The 25,973-nt window shown below is 40.3% G+C and overlaps 1 protein-coding gene across 1 annotated transcript in view; it reads left to right on the top strand.

The window, feature by feature from the left end:
* TRAPPC9 (trafficking protein particle complex subunit 9) overlaps positions 1 to 23,949 on the top strand; it is a 321,801-nt gene extending 297,852 nt beyond the window's left edge. Inside the window, exons 21-22 of the mRNA XM_063299706.1 lie at positions 19,580 to 19,803; positions 20,665 to 23,949. Of these exons, the coding sequence (XP_063155776.1) occupies positions 19,580 to 19,803; positions 20,665 to 20,844 (404 nt within the window). The 3' untranslated portion in view covers positions 20,845 to 23,949. The remainder of the gene's footprint in view (positions 1 to 19,579; positions 19,804 to 20,664) is intronic.
* The last annotated feature ends 2,024 nt before the right edge of the window (positions 23,950 to 25,973 follow it).

Raw genomic sequence — 25,973 nt, 5'->3', positions numbered from 1 at the left:
GAAGCTCAGAATGAGCTGTTGGCAGCGAAGGATGTGAAGACCACAAAAGGAAAAGAATCAGTGCAGTACACCAGTTGCTTAGTGAAGCTGGCAAAATGCTAACAAGTAACAAAAAGGCAGAAGCACTCAACTCTTATTTCAGCTCGTCTTCTCTAGCAACAGGTCATGCGTTCCCCAGGCAGTTCTGAAGTACAAGATGAAGAGCCAGGAGCTTGAGACTGGTAGAAATATGGTCTGGGAATAAATTTAAATCTTCAGGCCATATCATTCTCCAGTAGTAAAGTAACTTGTCACAGGGTTTCGTGGGTCCTTGGGATTTTGACCTAAGATCGCAGCACATCAGACACGGCTTGTGATTTTTTTTCCTTTTTTATTTAGCAATCAAAGCATCTGAGCTTTTAGTTTCATTTCTAGGCAGCATTTCTTTCTCCCTGCTGTCCCATCTTCTTTACTGAGTGATAAGCCATAGAGAAACAGTGGTAAAGCCATAAAGCACAGTAAAATGAACAGAGACTATCACACACAGTAAAATCAACATTATATGGCTATCACACATTGTTAAACTAAGTACTTCTCTACAAACTAAGTAAAGTTGCCTGCTCCTAACTTGTTATGTCTCTAATCTAGAGTGTTGGCTAAATATGAATACTGTTAACCTACTGTAAGTTGTAACCCTACTTCCGATGTTGCGTTAAGTAAAGGGTACTTACCTAACTGGCATTCTTCCTCTCTCTTGGACGGGCAGTTGTTATCTCACTCCTGGCAGGTTGTGAACTCCCCCTCTCTCTTCAGTCTCCCACACAGAAATTATCTGCAGCAGCTCCTCCTCCTCCTCCTCCTCCTCCTCCTCTTCTTCTTCTTCTCACTTCTTTTTCTGAGAGTCTTGTTCTACCCTGTCCTTGGACAAATGGCAGACTAGCAACCAATGGTGTCTAAATTGCCAGCCATTACACCTCCTTCTCTCCTCCTGTCTTCTTCCCAGAGTTTGCTTTGCTTTAAGTCGCCCTGTGGCCTCCTTGCCATCCCAGCAGGAGTCCATTCCTACATGACAGCAAGCCAACACTACGTCTCTTACAGTGTTAGGAGAAACATTTTACATGTAAGAACATTTCTTCCATTGGCATAAATTAACCAGGGTAGGTGGGAATGTTCCCTCAGAAAGCCTTCAAAGAAAAGCAAGGCTCTTGCTATAATGAATGCTCTTTCTCTGGAGTTTCTGTCTCAAGAAGATCCATAAACTTTATGGATCTCCTCCTGCTCTATGATCTTAAGAATCCTTGGCTATTTAACACTTTCCCTCCTAGCTTTAGTCACAGTTGCAGCCAACTCTTGGTATCTGCTAGAACATTGTACAGGTATATTTACCAGATACATACTGCACCATTTCTTAGTTTGCTCAGTTTTTAAGCTTCATATTTTGACGTTTATTAATGAACAGGATGAAACTTAAAAATTTTTGTTTGGACATTATTAACAAGGCATTGGCAGATTTAAGTCTTTCCTTCTATTTGTTATATTACACAATTAATGTAATTTACGTAGTCATTTAGCTTGATTTTAGATATATGTAACTAATTAAGTAGAAAGTTGCTCCTATTCTGGTACATGCAAGTTTGGAAAAGACAGATCTGTAACATCTTTCCTGCTTAATAATACTGCAAAGCTAGGCTAATACAGAATTCATCAGAAGAAGCATATTCATAGTCAGGCTGAATACAAATACTCTTTATGATATTTCAGATGGTTGATACTTGGAAAAGCCTTAAATGACCTCCATGCTAAAAATGTATTTTTAAAAGTGCAGGTGCTTGGCCTGAGTTATGAAGTTGCCACATATCTCATGCTTCCATCTGGAAAATGCTGAGATAAGGAAGGCTTGGTTGTGAGTAAAGCCTTAAATGTGTCTGATTAATTCCAGTTCATTGTGTTTAAATCATGGCTGGGTTCAACAAAGCACCAAAAGCTTGGGGTTTTAGCATTCATATTTACACAGCCGTGGAGATGGCTTTGCAAATAATATAGTAGAAGAGTGATGTATTATCTTCGGCATAGGCTACTATGCTGGAGACAAAATGCCTTGGGATATGATAAAATATTACGTAACTTTTCCTTCTCATTATTGGAGTAGAAAAAATGAATCTCCTGTTTTCCTTTTTTATTTTCCTTTCTTTTATTCTGAAACCTTAAAATCTCTTTACAATATCATTTCATAATTGTACTTATACCAACATTTGTTTGATGTGCAATGAACCTTGCTATATTTACAACATAGCTATATTACAAGAAGTAATGTTTTCTGGCATGGTACGATGAAGCTCAAGATTGAATGTTCTCATTCAAGGGAACTTTCCTGATGGATTCCAATAGGAATCCCACAGGAATCTATTCCCAAGGAATCCTGATAGCCCATGCTGGTAAAACTCCAGTTTCTGAAAGGATCTTTCTTAGCACCTTCCTTGCATTCCTTTAACTAGGATGCTATGGAACCAGAGAATGGTTCCCAATTTCTTTACCTAGGCTACTTCATTAGTGTCATGCGCTGCCTACCTCTGAATAATGCTCAGACACTGGTTCGGTGGAACAGGCTCTGGTTTATTCACAGCGCAGGTACAGCATCGGAAAAAAAGCTGAGAGTGACAGGAGCGCGCCGGTGCGGGGTTTAAATACCCCGCGCCGGTCAGCGCCCCCTCACTCGCGGTCACGTCACCCCCCTTTGTCCAACACGTTGACCTGCCGGTGGGTGAGGGGTTGTGAGGCCCCGCTGGCGTTCCGGGATCGCCCATCATCGGTTTCTCTATTCCTCCGGTGATTGCTGTCAGCTGGGCGATCTCCGTTGTATTAGCGCTAATGGCTTGGGTGTGCTCCGCGATCCGTTTAGCTATTGTTTCTTGACCTTCAGTCGTTGTGAGTTGATGGCTACTTATCTTGAGCCCCTTCCCCTGTTTCCTTGCTATTGTCATGTGTGCCATTGCACTGATGACTTCAGCTCAACGGCACTCATGACAATTAGTAACATACAAGTAAGACTTTGCATAGAGAGTTATAATTGTCAGCAAGTTTCAGTGTACATACCATAGATGCAGTGTGATCTTGAGTAAACCAGTGCATATCCAAATAAATAACAGGTATGTTGCATCTCTGATTTTGCTGGGTTGATTAGAAGCTACAGCATGACATGAAAAAAGAAATATAAATTCAGGAGAATAATAACTTAGCGTCTATTTCCTAAGTAGACTTAAGGAGTTGGACAATTTATTGTGATTACAAAGTTTTTGTGTTCTATGCTAATCACCCCAGAGTTCATCTTTCAGTGTTAATGCTGGGTTGGAATGAACCCACAAGCATTGGAGAAGAAAAGAGATTTGATTTCTTACTGCAAAGACATGTTATGTCTATGTGCCCAGCAAAGTGAATTGATTTAATATTACTGCTTTGGAAGGAAACTTGCCAATTTTGAATGCATCCTCCTTTAGCTACTGTAGGTTCTTTGACACCTGTCTTTTTCTCTTGGCCACTTTCCCTTAAATAATGGGCAAACTTCCAGCATTGTACAGTCATAGTTGTAGGGCAGGATGTTCTACCCATTAACTTCTCTGCTCCCAATTTATTTTCTAGTAGCCTAAAGTACCTGTCATTGTATCTCACTGATGCAGTAAAAGAATAAAAATCATGTTTAAAAAATGAGAATGGAAAGTTTCTTTATGTAGAATACAGGATTCTTGACTAGTGAAAAAACAGAATATTGATTGTTGCAACCAGACCAGATAAAGCGGAATATCAAAGTCAAATGAACTAAGAAAGTTCAGACTTAAACCACCGAGTTCAATGGGGAATTATGCGGTTGTTCCATAGAAATTCTTTCCTATGTGCCCAGCCTGTCAAATCAAATGCCTCCAGCACCTGCCGTTGCAAAGACAATTTGCAGGTACATATTATGTCCATTTCTTCATCCACAGCACAGTGATTGCTGTGATTCAAAGCAGCTTGAACTTTCAATATCTACCAAGTACATACTGTATGTAAAGGCAGAATATATTCTTATACACTCTTATAAGTTATATAACTAAACTATTACTCATACACAAACATATATACGCTCTCCCTAGCATTTTCCTGTAGGTGCAGGGTGTGCTTTTTGGATCAATGAATGCCATTTCATGCGATTAAATGCAGCAAACAGGTCCAACTGGGTGATCTTCGCGTCCACATCAGTTGTGTCCTGCCACCTTTGCTCTGGTCTTCCACATGGGCGTTTGCCATTAATATTAAAATGGTAGGCAGTGCAGGCAACGTTGTGGGGTGCTGCTTGTAGGACGTGGCTGTACCACTGTAGGCATTTTCCCCACATTTTCTCAGTTATTGATGCAACGCCCATCTGCTGCCGGACTGAATCGTTGCTGACAAGGTCAAGAAGGCAGACACTGAATAACCAATGGAGCATACACATCTCCATGGCATGTAGAGGGTGTTCAGCACTTTTGGTGGTTGGCCAGCACTCAGCACCATACAGAGCTACTGGGTGAACCATCATTCTATATACTTTCGATTTTAAGTGAATTGGCATGCGCCTATTGCAGAGCACTCCGGTAATCTCCTACTGCAGCCATGTTGCATTCACCCTCACGTGCATTTCCCCATTAATGCTGCCATCACTTTGCAGATGAGATCCTAAGTAACGGAAGGAGTTTGTCTTCACTAGATCTTTGCTGCTGACCTGGATGGGGAGGTACTCAGGCTGATCTCTGGATACTCAGTCTTCTTGATATTGAGGTGTAAACCAAAGTTCCATGTCTGGACACAGTGCTGCAATTCTTCTCTGGTGGTAGCTGCGAGCAGGACATCATTGACATAGAGGAAGGCCCAGCGGGCACTGTGATGCAAATCTTGAGTGATGGTATCCATGATGAGAATGAACAGCAATGGTATAATGTCAAGCCTTGGTGCATGGCAACTTTCACAGGAAAGCTGTAGGAAAGGCTAGTAGTGCATCTCAATAGGCTGCTGGTATTAATATAGAGCATCTGGACCCATTTTATGAGTAGCTTGGGCACACCATGGTCACAAAGTGCATACCATATCAGCTAATGTGGAAGCAGTCAAAAGCTTTTTATAGATCAAGGAAAGCCAAGTGTAATGAGTTCTGTTTTCTATGCTTCTCCATGACCATGCAAGCCATGAAAATGGCATTGGTGGTACTCAAGCCTTTGACAAAACTGCACTGGTTGAAACAGATTTCAACTATGTCACAGAAGCATTGATTGAGAATCCACTCGAAAATTTTCATTGTGTGTGACAGGAGGTGGATTGGTTGGTGTTGGAACAGTCTGTTGAGTTGCCTTTATTCTTGAAGAGGGGAACTGATACATGTGGCCCAGTCAGCAGGCCAGAGACCACAATAGCATTGAAGAACTTTGTCAGCCAGTCAGCTGCTGTGCCATAAAGTTCTTTCAGCTTCCAGATATCTGCTGGTAGATAATCCGGTCCAGGTAGTTTTGAATTCTTCATGCCATTGATAGCCTCTTCAGGTGTAATGTGCAGGCTTGGGCCAGTGATAGCCGAGCCATCAGGAATTGGGTGTGGGAATTCAACATTAGAGATTTCATCAAAGTGCTGCTCCCAGCTTTTCAGGATTTTAAGCTTGTCCTGCAGTTGCCATCCATGTTTATCCTTAATGCACATGTAGTGTTCAATGTCTTTTGACGCCTTGGCCCACATTTTCACTAGTCACTAGATTTTTTTTTTTTTAAGTTCCTTTGTGTCCAGTGGGTCATATAAGTCCCGGTGATGATTGGCCTTGGCTTCTGCAACAGCCTTCTCTGCCGCTCTTCTTGCAGTGACGTACTTTTGCCAATTTTCGTTGCTCTTGTAGGCCACCTTCTTTTCCCGTACATTCTGCTGCACTTGCTCCATCCAGAGCCCCATCTGCTGGTCGATTTGATGGTGACCTGGTCTCGTAGTGCCTAGGGTTGTTCGTGCAGTCATGGTAATGGACTAGCGGGGAGCAGTCCATGTGGCATTAATCGAGCCTGTGGTGATTGGAGGAAATATGATGTGGTTAAAGATGGCCGCCTTGTGGTCTCTCAGCTTCCACCACTTGATTTTCTCTGGATCTGTCGAACTACCGCCACTCTTGGCATACTCGCTGACCTTCATATTGGCAACGAGTATCTTGTGTTGTGGGACGAGGCAATCGGAAAGAATGACCAAACGGCTGATGTGCTTTTTGAAAAACATGTTGGTGATGATGAGATCATTTGCTTTGGAAGCGTCTGGGACTCACTGTCCATCATCATTTCACGTATGGCAACATAGGAAGAAAGTGAGAAACCTCAACATGCCATCTCAATTAGCCTGATTACCTCAACATTCCATCTCCTTAATGATGGGTCCCCCCAGTTTTGCTGCTGCTCCTAAATGGCCCATTTTGCCTAACAAGTGAAATAACCCCAGTACATGGACAATGACCTGCCTAGTTTTCCCAAAATTTGGCAGCAAACCAAATCCATAGGACTTCCTGCCTTGTAGCCCTCAACTTCTATAAAAATCCTTGCTTTCCCATTGTTCAGGGTCCATCTTTCTCGTAAAGCAGGCACCCAGTGATCATTGTAATAAAGTTTGGTTCTTCTCCTCAATGTTGTGCTCCGGACTTTGAATTTTCCACAACAGTCTTACATTTTTCTTCAAAGGAGGGGATAAAATATTAAAGAAACAAATATGAAAAGGCACTTGTATGGAAATTTCCTGAGAGAGAGAAAGAGAAGGAACATATGCAGCTTAAATATTTAATAAAAAAATTGAAAGCCGCCTTTATACTTAGTTCTGTGGCCTAATTCATACAGTGTACTAAGTCTTGTTTGTTTATGCTAACTTTGCTATTGTGATTTCTGAACTTAGTGTCTTTTATTAACCCAGCCAATTGTATTTATTTAAACAAACTGTGGTTTAGCCTGATGTGTGAATCCAGTATAGGCCTGTTGTTGTTGTTGTTAGTTGCCGTTGAGTTGTTTACGACTCATGGCGACCCTACGTATAACAGAACGAAATGCTGTTCGGTCTTGAGCCATATGCCTGACTGTTCCAGTGTTTGCATCCATTGTTGTGGTGATTGTATCAATCCATCGCATTGAAGGTCTTCCTCTTTTCCGCTGCCCTCAACTTTACCAAACATGATGTCCTTTTCAAGCGATCGGTCTTTCCTGATGACGTGCCCAAAGTATGAGAGTCTAAGCCTAGTTATCTTTGCCTCTAGGGAACATCCTGGTTGTACTTCTTGTAAAACTGATTTGTTTGTTTGTCTAGACCTAAATAATATGATATTACTGAATGTCAATTCAATATACTTTGCAGTAGAAATTAGACAGGAAAAATGAGGAGGAATTAGACCTGAAGTACCAGCATGGGATGCAGTGTTTCCCTTATTTATATCAACCTTTGGAATGCATCTAGGCTGTAGCTCAGAAATAGGAGCAGGATGAGAAATTAGATGTGTAAAATGGAGGTGTTCAATGTAGTTACAGTATTAATAAAAGCTAACCAAATGCCTCAAATATCCAGTCTTCTTAATGAACAATTGAGTAGAATCTGTTTCTGGCTACACACAGACACACTCCCCAACATCATCCTCCAAAAGTGCTATGAAATGCTGGGGGTGGTTCCTTCAAATCCCACCCTACTGACCAGATAGTGGTCAGATTTTGCAACTGAATTTTCCTCATTTTCTTGGTTTTTTAAATACTATCCCTTAACATAGGCCTTTGGCAGCAAGTTAATTGTCAGTTGCTGAAAGGCTTTCATTATACATGAAAAACCTTTCTGCTCTAATCTCTTGTTGCCAAGTCTTGTTTTTGTGCTTTCTTTAGTTTTCACTTCCTACCTTGCTCTATTTTTCTAGACATTCTCCTTCTGAAATCTCAGCTGCTTTGTCCTGCTGTGCCAGGTTTCTTAGTTTTATTCTTGTGTATCCTTAACCTCAAGCATCTGCTGAATCTGCAACCTGAATTCAAGGTCATAGTCCACATTTTTCTTAGAATCACCTTCTGGCCTTCAAGGTCTTCCATGTCCTTGCTCTTACAAATACCCTAATTTAAAAGAAAATACACAATATTGACTTGTCAATGGCTCTACAGCTTCTCTTTTCCTCCAATCCTCAAACCATTTACAGCTCATTACGCAGAACAAAGGAGATGCAACAGAAGTAAGGCAGTTTCTGCAGGGAGGTGAACCATAGGGATGGGCCTTGGGAGCATCTGATTTTCCTCTTCAAAAAGCATTTTAATGTATTCCATGTTGGGCCTCCAAGGCACTGTGGTTGAGAAAAGTCTCAGTTCAGGCAGCAAATGGCTGCCATGACTTTTCAGCAACGGTAAACGCTGTTTTAAAAAATGTAAAAAAACCTGCAGTTGACTTATGGATTGGAGTTGACTTACATCCCTTTTAATGTTTGTTCTCTTCCCCCCCCACCCCCTTTACAAAAATGTTTGAGAGAAAACTACATATCAAAAGGTCCTTAAAGTTAACATTTGTTGGAACACCATTTCCTTCCTTCCTTCCTTGTCACTAATTCAATTTTAAAATGTTGTTCATGAATGGGAATGTTACCAGAGATTAGGAGGCTAAAAAGGATTATGAAAGCAATGGACTGTTCAACAAATTAGTTTTGGGGTTTGGGTTAATATGTGCAATACAAATATTTTTCTTTTGGTTTCATATTCAGAATACATGCAACACTTTCATCCACCCTAGTTTCTGTCTTGATTGGTCTTTTTATTTTTTAATAGGGTTCTATCAGCCAGAGCAACTCTTTATTTACATTGAGGATTTATTGGAGAATAAAACCATTATCTTGGTGGTAAACTTCTCTTTCAGGAATGCAGAGATAGATTCTTTCTATATTCCATGTTTGGAATATATAAAAACATACATTTTATTTTGGGACAGTTTTCCTATATTTTAATTTTTCATTTTTATCTCAGCAATCTCTGAAGAGCTTCATGTTGATTGTCATGCCCAGTTGCAGCTCCAAAAGAGCAACAATGATATGTTTTCATCCAGATGGTCCATTACTAAGTGTCGTGTGTCTTCATTTTCATTGGAATGGAAACTAAAAATCATTTTATTTTAGAATTAATTGGCTTTAACACATTCCCTTTTACAAATAACAAAGACTTACACGTAGTCCTCAACTTATAACCATTCATCTAGTGACCATCAAAGTTAGGACAGTGCTGAAAAAAATGACTTACGACTGGTCCTTGCACTTAGGACTGTTGCAGACTCCACAGTCATGTGATCAAAATTTGGGCACTTGGCAACCAGCATGTATTTACAACAGTCGCAGTATCCTGGGGTCACGTGATTACCATTTGAAACCTTCCCAGCCAGCTTCCAACAAGCAGTCAATGGGGAATTGCATGATTCGCTTAATGACCACAGCAGAAAAGGTCATAAAATTGGGTGCAATCACATGATGCCTCACTTAATGACCACACTGCTAAACAACAAATTTTCCAGTCCCTATTGTGATCATAAGTCAAGGACTACCTGTAGTTCTGCTTGCTCTCTTCCATTAGTATGAGATTAATTGTAATTTTAATCGCATTAATTTTATTGTTCCATTTATGTATTTTTTAATTGTTGTAAGCAGCCTTGAATTTAAAGTGGGTTATAAATTCAGTAGAATTTAGAAGTAGCCCAAGAAAGAAGGAAAGCAAAAGGCAACAGTGATAGGGGGAGATATGCCCAATTAAATGCAAAATTCCAGAGGTTAGCCAGAAGAGATAAGGAATTATTTTTAAACAAGCAATGCGCGGAAGTGGAAGAAGACAATAGAATAGGAAGGACAAGAGACCTCTTCCAGAAAATTAGAAACATTGGAGGTAAATTCCAGGCCAAAATGGGTATGATCAAAAACAAAGATGGCAAGGACCTAACAGAAGAAGAAGAGATCAAGAAAAGGTGGCAAGAATATACAGAAGACCTGTATAGGAAGGATAACAATATCGGGGCTAGCTTTGACAGTGTGGTCGGTAAGCTAGAGCCAGACATCCTGAAGAGTGAGGTTGAGTGGGCCTTAAGAAGCATTGCTAATAACAAGGCAACAGGAGACGACGGCATCCCAGCTGAACTGTTCAAAATCTTGCAAGATGATGCTGTCAAGGTAATGCATGCTATATGCCAGCAAATTTGGAAAACACAAGAATGGCCATCAGACTGGAAAAAATCAACTTATATCCCCATACCAAAAAAGGGAAACACTAAAGAATGTTCAAACTATCGAACAGTGGCACTCATTTCACATGCCAGTAAGGTATGCTCAAGATCCTGCAAGGTAGACTTCAGCAGTTCATGGAGCGAGAATTGCCAGATGCACAAGCTGGGTTTAGAAAAGGCAGAGGAACTAGAGACCAAATTGCCAATATCCGCTGGATAATGGAAAAAGCCAGGGAGTTTCAGAAAAACATCTATTTCTGTTTTATTGACTATTCTAAAGCCTTTGACTGTGTGGACCATAACAAATTGTGGCAAGTTCTTAGTGGTATGGGGATACCAAGTCATCTTGTCTGCCTCCTGAAGAATCTGTATAACGACCAAGTAGCAACAGTAAGAACAGACCACGGAACAACGGACTGGTTTAAGATTGGGAAAGGAGTACGGCAGGGCTGTATACTCTCACCCTACCTATTCAACTTGTATGCAGAACACATCATGCGACAAGCTGGCCTTGAGGAATCCAAGGCTGGAGTTAAAATCTCTGGAAGAAACATTAACAATCTCAGATATGCAGATGATACCACTTTGATGGCTGAAAGTGAAGAGGAACTGAGGAGCCTTATGATGAAGGTGAAAGAAGAAAGTGCAAAAGCTGGCTTGCAGCTAAACCTCAAAAAAACCAAGATTATGGCAACCAGCTTGATTGATAACTGGCAAATAGAGGGAGAAAATGTAGAAGCAGTGAAAGACTTTGTATTCCTAGGTGCAAAGATTACTGCAGATGCTGACTGCAGTCAGGAAATCAGAAGACGCTTAATCCTTGGGAGAAGAGCAATGACCAATCTCGATAAAATAGTTAAGAGCAGAGACATCACACTGACAACAAAGGCCCGCATAGTTAAAGCAATGGTGTTCCCTGTAGTAACATATGGCTGCGAGAGCTGGACCATAAGGAAGGCTGAGCGAAGGAAGATCGATGCTTTTGAACTGTGGTGTTGGAGGAAAATTCTGAGAGTGCCTTGGACTGCAAGAAGATCCAACCAGTCCATCCTCCAGGAAATAAAGCCAGACTGCTCACTTGAGGGAATGATATTAAAGGCAAAACTGAAATACTTTGGCCACATAATGAGAAGACAGGACACCCTGGAGAAGATGCTGATGCTAGGGAGAGTGGAAGGCAAAAGGAAGAGGGGCCGACCAAGGGCAAGATGGATGGATGATATTCTAGAGGTGACGGACTCGTCCCTGGGGGAGCTGGGGGTGTTGATGACCGACAGGAAACTCTGGCGTGGGCTGGTCCATGAAGTCACGAAGAGTCGGAAGCGACTAAACGAATAAACAACAACATAAATTCAGTAAAAAAAATAAAAGTCCATAAGTTATATCTGGATACCTTTCCTTTTCTGCTTCTTCTTGCTATTCTTTGCTAATACGTTACTATCTAAGACAAAGAGCAAAATGGCAACCCTTCCTATTCCATGTGTGAAAGCTAACTGGCAATTAAATCTGTATTCACCATGAGATGGGACAACAGTGTTGTCCTAAAAGCAGCAGCCTAACATAGGAAAATTAGGCACATAGCTCTGTTCTAGATAGGTTTTTGCCTCCTCTCAACATCGGTCACCTGAGATGACCACCTCAACTGCCTACGAGTAGGGCCAGCCTTGTAATAGCACTAATGCCCTGCTTTGAAGAGTACCAGCTTTTGCTGTGGAATCCGACTCCACCTTGAAATGTCCACATTTGCTTGCTATAGAATTTCTAGACCTGTTGACTCTTGTACCCTGCTAGTTCATGTGCTGATTATCAGGTCCAAGGTCTTAGGATGCTGAAAAATGACATTTGAAAAGTTCTGGTGAGAAGAAGTATGCTGCAGTATGCTGCTTTGGGGGATTTGCATGGCAGGGATTGCGGTAGAATTCCTTTGTCTAACCTCTCCCGTCAGAATATTACTGTTATCCATATGTTTTTGCCTAAATGTATTTTTTTTAATTACCAGCAAACAGAGACTTCTTTTCCAAGTTTAAATGTGAATCACAAAGTTGATGGCACTGCTGTGAAACACATAGGATAGGTTTACAGCAAATACACATGTAACTAGGAGGCTCAGCTGTCACAAAATTGCCATTTGGCATTTGTGTGACAAGCCTGATGAGAGGGAGTAAGGCTTTATGAATCCATTTTGTTTGGATTGACCTGCCTACTCCTGGCTTTTCATTATGAAGAGCCAAGGGTGCCAGATCTGGTGTTGCAAATATGCAAATTAAAGAGGTTTGGAAGATTAAAGTGAAACAGTTTGTGCAGAAATCTGCAAGGAGCTCCAGTGGCACAGGAGCAATGCCCAGAGTTCTTTGATTAACAAATTTCAGAACAGATTTGGATGGTTTGAACAACAGCTCAGCAGCAGAAAACAATTTTATCAAACATCATGCTTAGTGAAGCTGAAAGAAGAGGCTGACAGGAGCCGCTCCAGAGTTCACACACACACACAGGAAAGGGAAAGCGGGGAAAGGAAAGGAATTTGCCTGATTTAAACCACACAGGCAAGAAGATGAGCTGTTCTCATTACTGCATTGGCTTGCAACAGAGCAGCATTTCCCCTGTCTTAATACTGCTCCAAGCAGTTTGAAAGTAGGCAGGAACTTAAGCATCCAGTGTATTTTCTTACTTATCTATAATCCATCTATGAACCTAAGATCTGTTCTTCTTTTGAACTCTCTTTTGAACTCTAACCCTAAGCGAAGGGCAGATTCTTTAGTCATCTTTACAGTTACAGCTACTTACTCCAGTGACTCCGTTCTCGGTGTCAGCTCTTCTTCCAATCCCTCCTGAAGAAGTAAGTGCAGTACAACTCTCCTTAAACACTTCCCTGCCCATCTACAGTGCTGCACGTGATTCGTCTCGCCTGGGAAGGCTTTATCCGTGCTTGATGCTTACTTGTTAGGTGGCAGCTGCATTCTAAGTTGTAGTATAGTACTATTGCTTTAAAGATTAAAACACTATTTACAAGTCCCAGGATAGGGAGAAACAAAGATAGTCTGTGAGTGGGATTCTCCACGAGGGATGAAGACGTAGCCTTGCATAACATGATTAGGAATATCATTGCAGCAGGTTGGGCAGGACTGGTCTGTGAAAGACAGTATCGGCTTCCAGTAGGGATCAATCGAACTGATGTTTCTAAGAAGCCTCCTGCCTTCCACAGCATGCTGCCCCCACCCACCCCAGAATCAGTTTGGGAAGGCACCCTTTTTCTAAACTGTTCTTAGCCAAAGTCTGGTGGATGCCTTTGCTACCTCCTGTGCAGACGTTTAGTTGCTCACGGATGCTTTAGTTAGAAATAGCGCACTGTGGGCTGATACGGTCATAGGCAGCCTGAGCCACGGACACTCTGGATTCCCTTGTAAAGGAGAAAACCTGTTTTGTTTGGACTGACTCTTCATTTATTGGACTAGCTGCTCAGCGCGGCCGCCTTTCCCACAATGAGGCTGATAAGAAACACCAGCACTCCTTGGGTCCTTGCTCTGCTCCCTTGCCTTTTCCAGGACGTTTTAACCAGACAAGATCAAGGTCAGCTTTTACCATTTGTCTGCTGTATAAAAAGTTAGAGCTGCTCGGTAAGCAGTGAGTGTCAATACGGGCTGAATCCCAAGCGCGCAGCTAAAGTAATCTCTGCTTTTATGCACCATCTGTGTTAGCAAGCCAAATACACAATGACCGGACTTTACCCCCTTGCAAATGAAAATGTTAAATGAGTTCCACCTAGTGCCACCAACCATTTCTGTGTTAGCAGGGGAGTAAAACTGAAATATTTTCTTGCTTCATGAGAGCAGCACTCTCTCCAAGGGTGGTTTCCCGTAATCATCTGCCTCCCAAGCTTCTGCAAACATGGCTGATCATTTGACTGAGCGAGCTGTCTTTACACGTTTATTGGTGCCAGGTTATGGGCTGAGTTCAGGAAATAATTAGTCTCTCTAAGCATACAAACCCTAAATCAATCGTAGACTAATTGGCTGTGAGAAATATGAAATCAATTTCTCTGATCTGAAGTTTCTGTCTTATGACCCTTTAAATTTTAATTGGATGTGGAATAGGGACGCTTTCTATGTACACATGGAAATGATGTGTGGTACACCAACTGATTAAAAGGGGAGGGAGGTAAATTTACCCTTCGTTGGACTATCCGGTTGCAGATTCAACGTAACGATTGGAGGCTAGTGAAATATCTAGCAGCCTATTGAGCCCTGGTAACTGATCATTATCAACTTCAGTTATTAGAAATGTGCTGGATGAGAGTAATAAGGGAGCTGATCCTGAATCTTTGGACAAAAAGATTGGAGAAATTAAAGTATGCTTTTTCTTTGAATGAACCCAGCCATATTTTTCACAGGTTCATGTTCGTAAGCCTACTATCATGGCAATATTTGTGCTTCTCCTCGGGATGAGTTCAGTGTGTGATTGCTAATTACCCCTGCCTAATTTGCCAACCGAACTGGAAAATTTAGTTTGCCGGGTATGTCTCAGCAGAGAAGCCCAAAACATGCTGAACACATGCACAAATGAAAGGTTCATTTGCAGTCCTCACAAGAGAGAGTTCTTCATTCAAAAAGCTGTTGTATCAATTGCTCCCCTTTTATTTCTGAAAAATGTAAGACTGGTATTAATAAGAATGATTTTTGCCAGCCTGTTGTGAGAGAATTGGGACGGTTTTTCACAAATGGTTCAGGCAGCTGGGAGGGGTTGTTATAGTGACAAAATATTAGGTTTAGCTAAAATGACTTAGAGACAAAACTAAAAATATCAGAGATAAGAGGTTGAAATAGGAATGTCATGAACTGAATGAAAAGGTTGGCCTGGTTGATTTGAGGCTTGTTATTGATAAATTAATCCACCATAAATGGATGCTTCTGATGTTTTTGCTATTCTATCAGTTGATGAGGTTCTGAAGGTGTTAAGGGTACATATGCTCTTTTGTGTCATTCAGGAAGAGCTAAAAATAAGAAAAAATGAGTATATATTTTTAAATGTTATCTGTACTGGCAACACCTGTACATATTTTACTATCAAATACTGCTCAAATTAACTGCAGTTACTACCTAATCAAGATTAAAATCAACATCTGCCATTTTTATGGGTCGCTTGTGTGTGTGTTGTTGTTGTGATTCTGTTGGTCAGTTTGCTTGCACTCCTGTGAATTCTTCACCTGTTAAATGATAACAATGTATTGATATCTTTCAAAAAAGAATACATTAGAAATGCTTAGGTGAATTCAAATATTTTCTATTAAGAAGAATTAATAAAATATTTTTGTTTATCACCATTTAAAACCAATATCTCAATAAAGTATAACTTCATATTAATAAGATAGGGACTAAAATCGTTACAAGGTTCTAAAATTCTATAACTTTACCCTTTAAGTGGAGACAGTATTTATGAATGTTAATTGTTATCAGGATTTCAAGTCTTGATAAAAAGAAACTTTCTTTTCTGAGTGATAGGCATATACTTCAACTCTGAATAACCTGCTTGACTGATTGGGAAATTGTAATAGTATACCATTCCAACATCAGATCCCATTATGTAGTTTCTAAAAAAGATTACTTCTTTGTTAATAGTATAAATATGTGCCCTAATTTCCAAAAGTTCTTCTAGTATTAAAGCATTTCTAAAAGGTTTATTCACTTATCTGTAGCCAGTACGGCATAGCAATCAAAAAGTTAGATTGCAATGAGGGGAAGTCAGGTTGATCCCTCAAACCGATTGAGTTCTCATCTCAGCCAGCTTTCTGCCTAGCGTTGTTAATTGTGAAGATAAAATGAGTTGAGGTCCCAGGAAGCATCTCTGGAGATAGGCAGGATGTAAAGGCAAGATTAATTAAGATTAATTTGAAATCATACCTGCATGATAAAATATTTAAGTTGGGTTGACTAACACAAACCCTTCATTACTTACATCTTTTTTATCCTGAGCAATAGGGCCGCACAATTCAGCACCGTATTGAATCTCACTCAGAGTGCCTTGTTCCTCATTTTTTCTAATGTGTGAGGTCTGTAAAATTCACTGGGAGTTTACCTGTGTCTGTGTGGCTTCCCTTAATGCAATCACTATACTGACTTATTTCTATCTCACAATTGGTAATTATTGTCTATTAAATGTTTTCAGCTGTCCTTCAGTTACTATTTCATAACAAGCTTTCCTATCTTCCTTCAAAGGAGCTGCATTAGCAGTTTCTCACTTGCCTTCTGAGCAAATTTACTAAAGTTATAGCAACTCCACTAAAGCTAAATCAGTTATAATTCATGACCGGGCTGATTCTGAAAACTGCAAAGGAACTGCAGCTAGTTCAGAATCAACTGCCTGGCTGTTTACTATGATACATTTCTGGGAACATATGTTGCCAGAATTAAAGAAATATCACTGACTTCTTGCCTGTTTGTAAGCATAGCTGAAATGCTGTGGTGCACCTCTAAAGCTCTGCACTTCTTAGCTCCCAAGAACTTGAAGAAATTTCTGTTCTCAACCAATCTGCTGAAGTATAGACCTCATTGCTGCATGGTAAAGCCAAGAGCAATCAAAAAAATGTCAACTCATTGGAGGGGGTTCTACCTACAGAACCCATCCCTTCCATCAGAGAACCCTGACATAGACCTTTTGATACCGGGCAACAATATTTCAATGGTCTTATATAGTTACAGTGACCATATGTCCTTTACTATAAAGGACAGTCCTTTATTTCAGAAAGCGGTCCTTTAGACGTATTTGTTTTTCAAAAACTCACTTTTGTCCTTTATTTTGGTCATTCAACTTCTACCGTACCAATGGTACCACTTCATGCACAGTCTTTCACATTCTTGTGAAAAATATGGAAATTGAATTGTCTTTTTAAAATAAATTTACATATACTGTTTGTTTTTAGATATTTTTATTAGAATCTGCATTTTTGTAAAGTTTTCCTTGGTTTTGCTCTTGAATTTTCATTTGTAAAGCCAAGTTATAAACACAATTAAAATTATAAACCTCTTTCAGATTTGCCCTTTTTAAGGTTTGTCCTAAATATGGTCACCGTACATGTAGTGAGAAACATGCATGGTCTTTATTTCATAATGAGAACAGAATTGAGGAGTCCTTGGTGCTCTCTGAGCCTGGTTGTTTTCTTGCAGACGTTTCATTGCCGGACTAGGCAACATCTTCAGTGCGAAGAGGGAGTGGGCCTTGCTCTCAGTTTATATACCGTGGCTTGCCCTGCTTGTGTTGCTCCTTGGGAGTTCTTTGATTGAGCTGTTGTTTGCTGCTTGGTTGATTGCCTGAGTTAATAGTTCCTTGATAAAGGGGTATTGTGCTGTTCGATGGTTCATCTGGTGTTAATCCTAGTGTTGATTTTTGCATATCTGGGTGTTGATTGCTGGCAAGGGAGTGTCCTGCTCTTTTGGCTTTTCTACTGTCTCTTTTGAATGGTCTGTAAATGTCGTTTACCTCTATATGTCTGTTGATGGCTGCTTTGTCTGAGTGCCAGGCTTCCAAGAATTCTCTGGTGTTTTGGGATTTGGCTTGGTCTAGGATGCTCACAGTTTCCCAGTTGAAACTATGGTTGAGTCTGTCCATGTGTTGTGAGATTAAGGAGTTCTCATTGTGTCTTCTGACTGCTAGTTGGTGTTCATGGATGTGCTCTGCTAGTCTTCTGCCTGTCTGTCCTACACAGTGGCTGCTACAGTCCTTGCACTGTATGTTGCAGATAACTCCTGTTTTTAATCCTTGGGCTCCTAGGTCTTCTGGGTTACCTAGGATGTTTTGAAGAGTTTTAGTTGGTTTGTGTGATATGGTGATGCTGTGTGGTTGTAACAGTCTGTTGGCTGTTTCTGAGATGTTTTTGATGTATGGTACTGTTATGCTTTTCACAGCTTGTGTTGGTTGGGTTGTAGTGGATTGAGGGGTCAGACACTTTTTGATAAAGTTGCGTGGGCATCCATTTTGTTGGAAAAAGTTGTATAGGTGGTCTGTTTCCTTTTTCTGGTGCTCTGGGTTGCTGCAGTGTGTGAATGCTCATCTGAATAATGTTCTTATGCAGCTCCTCTTGTGGGAGGTTGGGTTGTTGCTTTGGTAATGGAGCACTTGGTTGGTGTGGGTAGCTTTCCAGTGGACTTGTGTCTCTAAATTGCCATCATTTCCTCTGCTGATGAGGATGTCCAAGAAGGGCAGTGTGTTGTTGTTTTCTTCTGCCCTTGTGAATTTTATTCCATTGAAGATGTTGTCGATGGTTTCATGTGTTTCCTCCAGCTGTTCCTTTTTTTATTATGACAAAAGTGTCATCCACGTACCAGATCCATACTTTGGGTTGTATGCGGGGGAGTGCTATCCTTTCCAGACACTGCATTACAGCCTCTGCTATGAGTCCTGAGATTGGTGATCCCCTGGGTGTTCCTCTGATTTGTTGGTACAGTTGCCCATCAAACTGAAAGTAGGTCGTAAGGCAGAGGTCGATGAGGTCCATGATTCTGGGTATTTCTATTTGGGTGTATTTGGCTAAGTCGGGTGTGTTGCGCAGAACTGCGGCCATGGCTTCTTTCACTAGTGCCAGGTCTGTGATGTGAAGAGAGCTGTGACATCAAATAACACCATAATTCCGTCTTCCTCTATTTTTAGGTCTTTGATTTTCTAGAGGCACCATAGTGGGGAGTTGAGAGAGTGTTCACTCTCCTCTGTGAGATGCCTGAGATGCTTTGTGAGCTCTTTAGCTATGTTGCATGTGGGAGTCGCTGGTAAGGATACAATTGGCCGAAGCGGTATGCCGGGCTTGTGTATCTTGGGGCGTCTGTAGAAGCGTGGGAGGAGGCGTTCCCTGCTCTTCATTTGCCTCCATTCTTCTTTTGTGATTTGGCCTCCCTTGGTGAGGTTGTTGAGAGTTCTTTTGACCTGGTTGTCCAGTTTCTGTATGGGGTTGGTGCTCACTGGGGTGTAGGTTTCTTTGTCCTTGAGTAGTTCTTTGGCCTTTTGTATATACTGGGATCTGTCCATGATGACGGTGGTGCGGCCTTTGTCTGCTGGGAGGAGGAGGATAGTTTGGCCCGTCTTTAGGTGTTTGAGGGCTGCTCTGTCCTCTGCTTTCCGTTGGTTCTGTTTCCACGTCCTTCTGGTTTGTGGTATGATTGTCTGTCTTACGTCCTCTTGGGTTTCTGTAGTGAGTCCTGTAGTTTCAGCACTCCAGTACTCCATTACCAAAGCAACAACCCAACCTCCCACAAGAGGAGCTGCTGCTTTATTTTGGTGTTGCAAAAACACCAAAATAAAAACCTGCTTTGCAAATGACATTAAATGTAGGATTTCACGTTCTTGAAACAAAAAACATTGACCCCATCTTTTGCTTTTTGTCTTACAGATGTATTGGTGGAGGGAAAACTCTGTGACTCAGACAGTGTAGCAGATTGCACAGTTGGAGACCCTGTGAAGCTGGAAGTGAAACTGACCAATTGGAGCAAACACAGTGTAGGCCCCTTCTCTCTCACTGTGATCCCATACCAAGACTACCAAAATGGTGTCCACCGTTATGATCTCCAAGATGGCATAACTTTTGTTGGATCCAACACCTTTTATATTGACACAGTAAGTCCATGTTTGATCATATTCAGTCTGGCTCCAAGTTAAGAAGTTAAAGAAAGGAACATCAGTGAAATTTTGTGCCATTTTGTTCAACGATTTCTGTGAAAGTACTTTGGAATTCCTCACCTATCACATGTTTAAAAAAGCATAGATTTATTTGTTTACTTGCTTGCTTTGCTTGCTTATTTATATTATTTTTTTAAAATGTATCTCCACTTTGTATTTATTCCAACACCTAGAATGTCTTACAACAATAAAAAATACAAAGTGTAAAAGAAAACAAAATCAATACAATTAAATCAGTCATTGAAATAGATTTCAACTCCAGGTACAGCCACTTTTTGTGGCTGTACCTGGAGGCAATGGCCAACCACTTCTGAAAAACCTTGCCAAGAAAACCGCAGGGACTTGTCCAGGCGCTCTCTTAAGAATCGGACGTGATTGAATGGATTTTTTAAAAAAATGCATCTTAAATCTCATTTTAACTTTGGATCTAGTTTTAGTACAGAGGCTGAGGTCATTCTACTAATTCGTTAAATTAATTGGGTCTCCCCCTCAACAACCATGAGGAATTGTACTGTTGTGATCTGTAGGATGGATGCTACAATGTACACTACCCAGGCTTTCCTTTAAAGGCATGTGGAATCTGCAACAAAGAGGCTAATTTGATCTCCACTGACCAACAGCAATTCCCTAGGGGCCCTTTCTTGGAGCCTCTGCAAGCCATATTTGGAGAAGTCAAGATCTAAACCAGGAACATGAGCTCTTTTTTAATGTTGGGATGGAGAACCTGAGCAGACACATGTTATTAATATATTTTGCATCTTTTTAATCTGCTAAAATTCTCCCATCCTTTCCTTTCAGGTTAAGCCAACAGAAAACTCTCTGTGTGTCGTTGCTCTGCTTTTTCTCTGCACGGGCGACTTCTACTTGAACATCAAGTTCCATGAAGACAATTCAAGCAAGGAGTTTCCCCCTTCATGGTTTTGCTTGCCCAGTGTTCACATCCGAGCAGTGCCCTCTGTGATCCAGACCAAGTTGTAAATGTAAATGTATAATGTAAGATTGCATTAGCCACCTTGCTCAGCCACGTTGCACCTGGGTTCCATTTTACCTCTCTGTTGCTTTCTAGTCCAAGTACTGGCTACAAGTAGCTAACTGTAACCGGACAATTGCTTTTGCTCATTTCAGAAGAGGTAATTGTGTGTGCTGAGGAACTGCATTTTCTTCGCTGAAGATGGTTTATAGGATGATCTCTTTTTCAGACATATATTTCAATTGCTGTTAAAATATAACACTGGGCTGTGACTGTACCCATCGATTTTTGAAAAGAATAATCTTCAAATTAATTGAATCACTCTTGTCTACTTGGATGATGTCTATAAAGTTATCTTAATACAAGCCATGACCTGCACTACTAAATTCTTTTTCCTTGTTCACTTGAACTTTCTGTGTTCTTTTGAACTTTTAAAAGTATTCTAAAACCTTTGAACTATATAGGAGATGTAAGTCTTTTCTTCCTTTGCTGGCAGAGTCAGCTTCAGTTCTCAGGATTGGATTTAAGTACAGTTATTAATCTCATTTTTTCTTCTTTTTTGTAAACTGCTCCAGATTTAAGACTGTTGTGGCAAAACATAATTTGCTAGGTCCACCAAGGTGTCAAATTCCTGTTTTTGCTTTGCCACTTCTGATCATCTTGAGTTTGCAGCCTTTGAAAACGTGCTCAAGAGACAATGTTGCTACTTTTTTTCTTCAGCTGAATTTCAGAAGCATTTGGCAGAGATAAGCCGCTGTGTAGTTGAATGAATTAATGCTCAAACTCAGTATAATTAAAAAAAAAACCTAATGTATGACAAGAAATGCAGAATCTATGGTCTTGACCATGTGCTGCTTCCTAGGGAGCAAGACTGGATACAGCTTCGGATACATGTATTCTTTCTCCATTTCTCTGCTTCTTCAGAGGAGAGCAAAGGGATCTACTGAACTAGTTTGCTTTTGATTTAGGCAAGGGCATTCGCCTGCCAGGTGTGCACAGATGGAAGTAGAAGGAATGGCCTGCCAAGGAAAAGAATTTCAAATCATTATAGCCCATCCCAGCTCCTGTAGCTGCTATCAATTACACTTGCTATGAACGGCCATTTGCAAAAGCATGCATGGGACCACGGCTTGTCCCATGGATTCTTACGGGACCACTGAGGTTCACTTTGCGGAGAGTTCACTCCAGCCAAGTGCTGCTTCTAACCAAAAGAGCCTAACCTGGAAACTCTTTCTAATTTAGTGTGGGGTATATTTCAGTGGTCTGGTCTTTCATCTAGCTACTTTTGAAGAACAGAAAATGTTCTTCATTTTTTATGAAGAACTTTGTTTATATAAAATCCAAGAGATCCACAAAAAGGGTTCATTCTGATCTTTCATCCGTCCATTTTTCTTTGGTTGAAGACATAGTTTGTTTATTATTATTATTATTATTATTGCAAATAATCAAAATCATATTTCAACAGTATGGGGTAATGGGATTGTAAGATAAATATGCACTGGCTTCAATAGTTGTTGATTTAGGCCTGGACTATTTTTTTTTAAAAGAACCATTGAAGTCAATTGTGGCAGTGGAGCAAGAAGATCAATATTAAGGGCTACCAGCCAGTTGCATGAACCATGTTTCCCCAAGGGACATCTTTTTCTCCACACATTTCCAGCTTTCTTTGCTTAGTACACATTTGCTTTATATCATCCAGTATTAAATAGCAGTCTCAGGAGCACATGGAGCAGAAATCTTGATTCTACATTTTTCTTGACAAGGAGGATTTCATATTAAAGATCTTCTCTCCCTGTTTAGCGAGAGATAGTTATCCTATTTCACTTGGCTGACATACAGGTCTCTCCTGCTGAGAATAAAGGTTCATAAAGGCCTAATCCATGAAAAATACCACACTTAAAATGTCCCTGGAAATGCAAGTTTTGCTTCAGTCCATAATCTCTATATTTTGATTGGATTTTACTTAGTGTTTTTTTAATAAGAAAAATCAATCTACATTCCATTTTGACATGGGAAAAAAATCTGCATTTTACTTTATTTCTTTTCTCACCCAGCTGTACACTATACTATAGAGATTATCTGATAATATCTGATAATTGGCAGCCTCAGTGTTAAACTCACTTGTATAAAATCACTGGATTTCTTCTACTCAGGTCTTAAAAGAGCCGTGCTTACCCTGCAGAGGAGCGTTAGCGAAAGAGTCAAAATCCATGTAGCAGTTTCTTCAACGAGTTATCTGCTGTTACTTGTACTGCTTGCTTTGGATGAGCAGGTAACCTTTTCAGTTGTGCTAATTGATCAAGAAATCCTAGTCGCTCATCCTAACAACCGATACCATTTCCAAATAAGCAAATGCTTCTGTACTGTCTTCGCCCTTTCATTGGTGAGCGCTTGCAACTACAATTGGGAAATCCTCACGCCGAGGTGTTCCACCTTGCGGTCAATCCAGATGCTGCTTTTCAGTAAGATCTGCTTAATAATGAACATTGCTCCATGCAAAGTGACCTTCCAAATTGGTTCCATGATGGAAATGTAGCATCTGTCCCTCCTCTTGCTCACTTGAATGATTATTCGGTTTGGCATTTTCCCACTGTGTTTGCTTGCACAAAGAACAGACAAAATGTTGGTTCTAATAGTTTGAGTTTCCTGAAAATGATGAGTTAAATTTCCTAACATAGTAATAATTATTTCACAGATGTGCACATTCACATGAAAGTATATTCCAAAGGAAGTTGTAGCCCTACCTCTTGTTTTATTTCCTTATCTTTCATATATTAAAGTCTTTAATATATTAGAATTCTATTGGAGTTTCCTGCAGAGAATGCACTTAAAAGATAGCGCCTCCATGCATGTATGTGTAAGTTATTGTCTTTAACTTCTCTTTCAGAAATGTGGTTGATTTCATTTTCATTTTTTCCTAATGCGGTATGTAATGGGTCAGCTTTCACTTGTAAATCTGATGTGACACCATTAAATGAGTTAAGCCCTTCCTTGTTTTAAAATCTGTTACAAACTTGGGACTGAATTTGGCCTGTTCTGCGTATGCTAGACAAATTGAAATCATAAATTATTTGAACTTATCAAATAAATAGGTTTTGGGGTTTTTTATCCAATTGCCTGACTGTCTTTATTTTTGTTGTGATTTTTATCATTTCTAATTACATGCTCCATTAGCAACAGATATGACCTGGAACAGTAAAGAAGAATTTTAGATTCTCTCTCAATCTGGTAATATCAACTTTTTTTTTTTTTAATATAAGGTTTCTTGAAATAAAATGTTATTCAAGGAGCCTTCCCTAGAGAATATATCTATGGCTATGCTCTGGCATTTTGAATTTAAAATTGTGTAGGTGGAGCAATCAAGCACAAATCCATTGGGAGGCTCAGATTGTGATTTTTCTTATGGCTTCTGAAATTAAGGAATAGGTATAATTTATCAGCTGTCACAAAGTATTAACATTTGCCAATCACACAGTCTCTGAGACCTAGTTTTGTCTTTTGGCTCTCAGTACTCTGAGCTTCCCTCTTTGTTGGAAAAATTCCCAAGCCACTTGAAAAGTTGGTGCAAGATATGGTGGCCAAGATGCACCGTCCCAGGATGGAAAGATCCCTGCTAGTGATCATTTATCTCCTAGATACCATTTAAGACACTGATAGGGACCTTTGAAGCTTAGCGCTTGGTTTTTCTGGGATGGGCTCCTCTGCTAGGGGCCTGCCTAATTCTTTTGAAACACTTCTCCCCACCAGAAACTCAGCTATGGGATATGTGGGAGTGGGCCTTCTCCTTTGTGGTCCCCCAGGCCATGGATCCCCCTCCTAAGTCACATTCTACTCCCATACTGACTCTAACCCACACTCCTAGTTTTTAGGACAATGGTAAAAAGACATCTCTTTTGCCAGGCGTTAAATTTTCAATTATTTTAAATTTCTGATTTTAAGCTTAATGTTGGTTTTGATTGAATCCCTTTTGTTTGGGTTTTTTTTTGTATTGTTTGCTTGAGGGTTGGAATAAACAGAAAGGCAAGCTTTACCTTCAGGTGATGGCATACATGCATACATAGATGAATTTGACTCACATATGAGAGAAATATGGGACAGGAAATTGGAAAATCCTCTAAGATAGCATTTTTTTATTCTACTCATCTCAATTTTAGATTAAAATGAACTTTTAAAAAGCTTGTTTTCAAACCCTTTACATCTTTTGAAGATATGCTGTGCTGGGGAGGCAAGTTTAAAGCCTGCCAGTGTATATTCTCACCAAATCTACCCATTGTACCATGTCAAGATTTGCTTAGCCAAGATGTTCTGAATAAACTACCATTGACATGGTTCAACACAATAGATTAAGCCATAAGCCATGGTTTACAAACCGTGACACTTAGCAAGACGCCTGACACAGTTACACCATTCAGTAATAATCCCGATGCCCAGTGGGTTAGTCATAAGAATGTTCTTGGATGCCAAGAAGCTGCACCATTGTAAGAACACGATCCTGCTGCCAAACACCCAGCCAGCTGGGGATCCCACTTCTTTTTCTGTATCTGAAAATGCAGCTGATCATAAACCACCAATCTGGATATTTGAACTGTTTCTACAAACAGTTTTTTTACGAACTTTTTTCCTCTAAATGTGTCCCTTACTGATAAATTTCCATGTCTATTTCCCTTTCTTCCTTTTCCTACCACCCCCTTTATTATTGCGTTACTGCATTTTTTTTCCCTTTGGCTACTCATAAATAATAATAACATAATAATAATAATAATAATAATAATAATAATAATAATAATAATAAAACTCAGGCATATGTAAAACCCTGTGTGCCAAATTACAGCACATTCAGCATCGCCTGGAGCATTTTTGGAACATTGCAAACCATTTCCGGTTACTGACCACTCACTTCTGGAAAATGAGAGGCTCCTGCAGAGCAACTGGATCAGCACATCCTGGGATGAATGTTCTGGGAAATTCCAGAATGTTCTATAATCAGAACCTAAAGCTCTGCCTTCAGCTCATGAAAGCACTATAAATTGATAGAAATAATAATTTGCCCAATAATTTAGAAACATTACTGCATCTCCCTAATCCATCAGACCTGGCAGATTATGAATGTACATTACCACCATGGAAACGTGTGTGT

This window comes from Candoia aspera, chromosome 3, assembly GCF_035149785.1.
Source record: "Candoia aspera isolate rCanAsp1 chromosome 3, rCanAsp1.hap2, whole genome shotgun sequence".
Lineage (NCBI taxonomy): Eukaryota > Metazoa > Chordata > Lepidosauria > Squamata > Boidae > Candoia > Candoia aspera.
The sequence above is the reverse complement of the archived record's forward strand: the minus strand, read 5'-3'. Positions and strand labels throughout refer to the sequence as shown.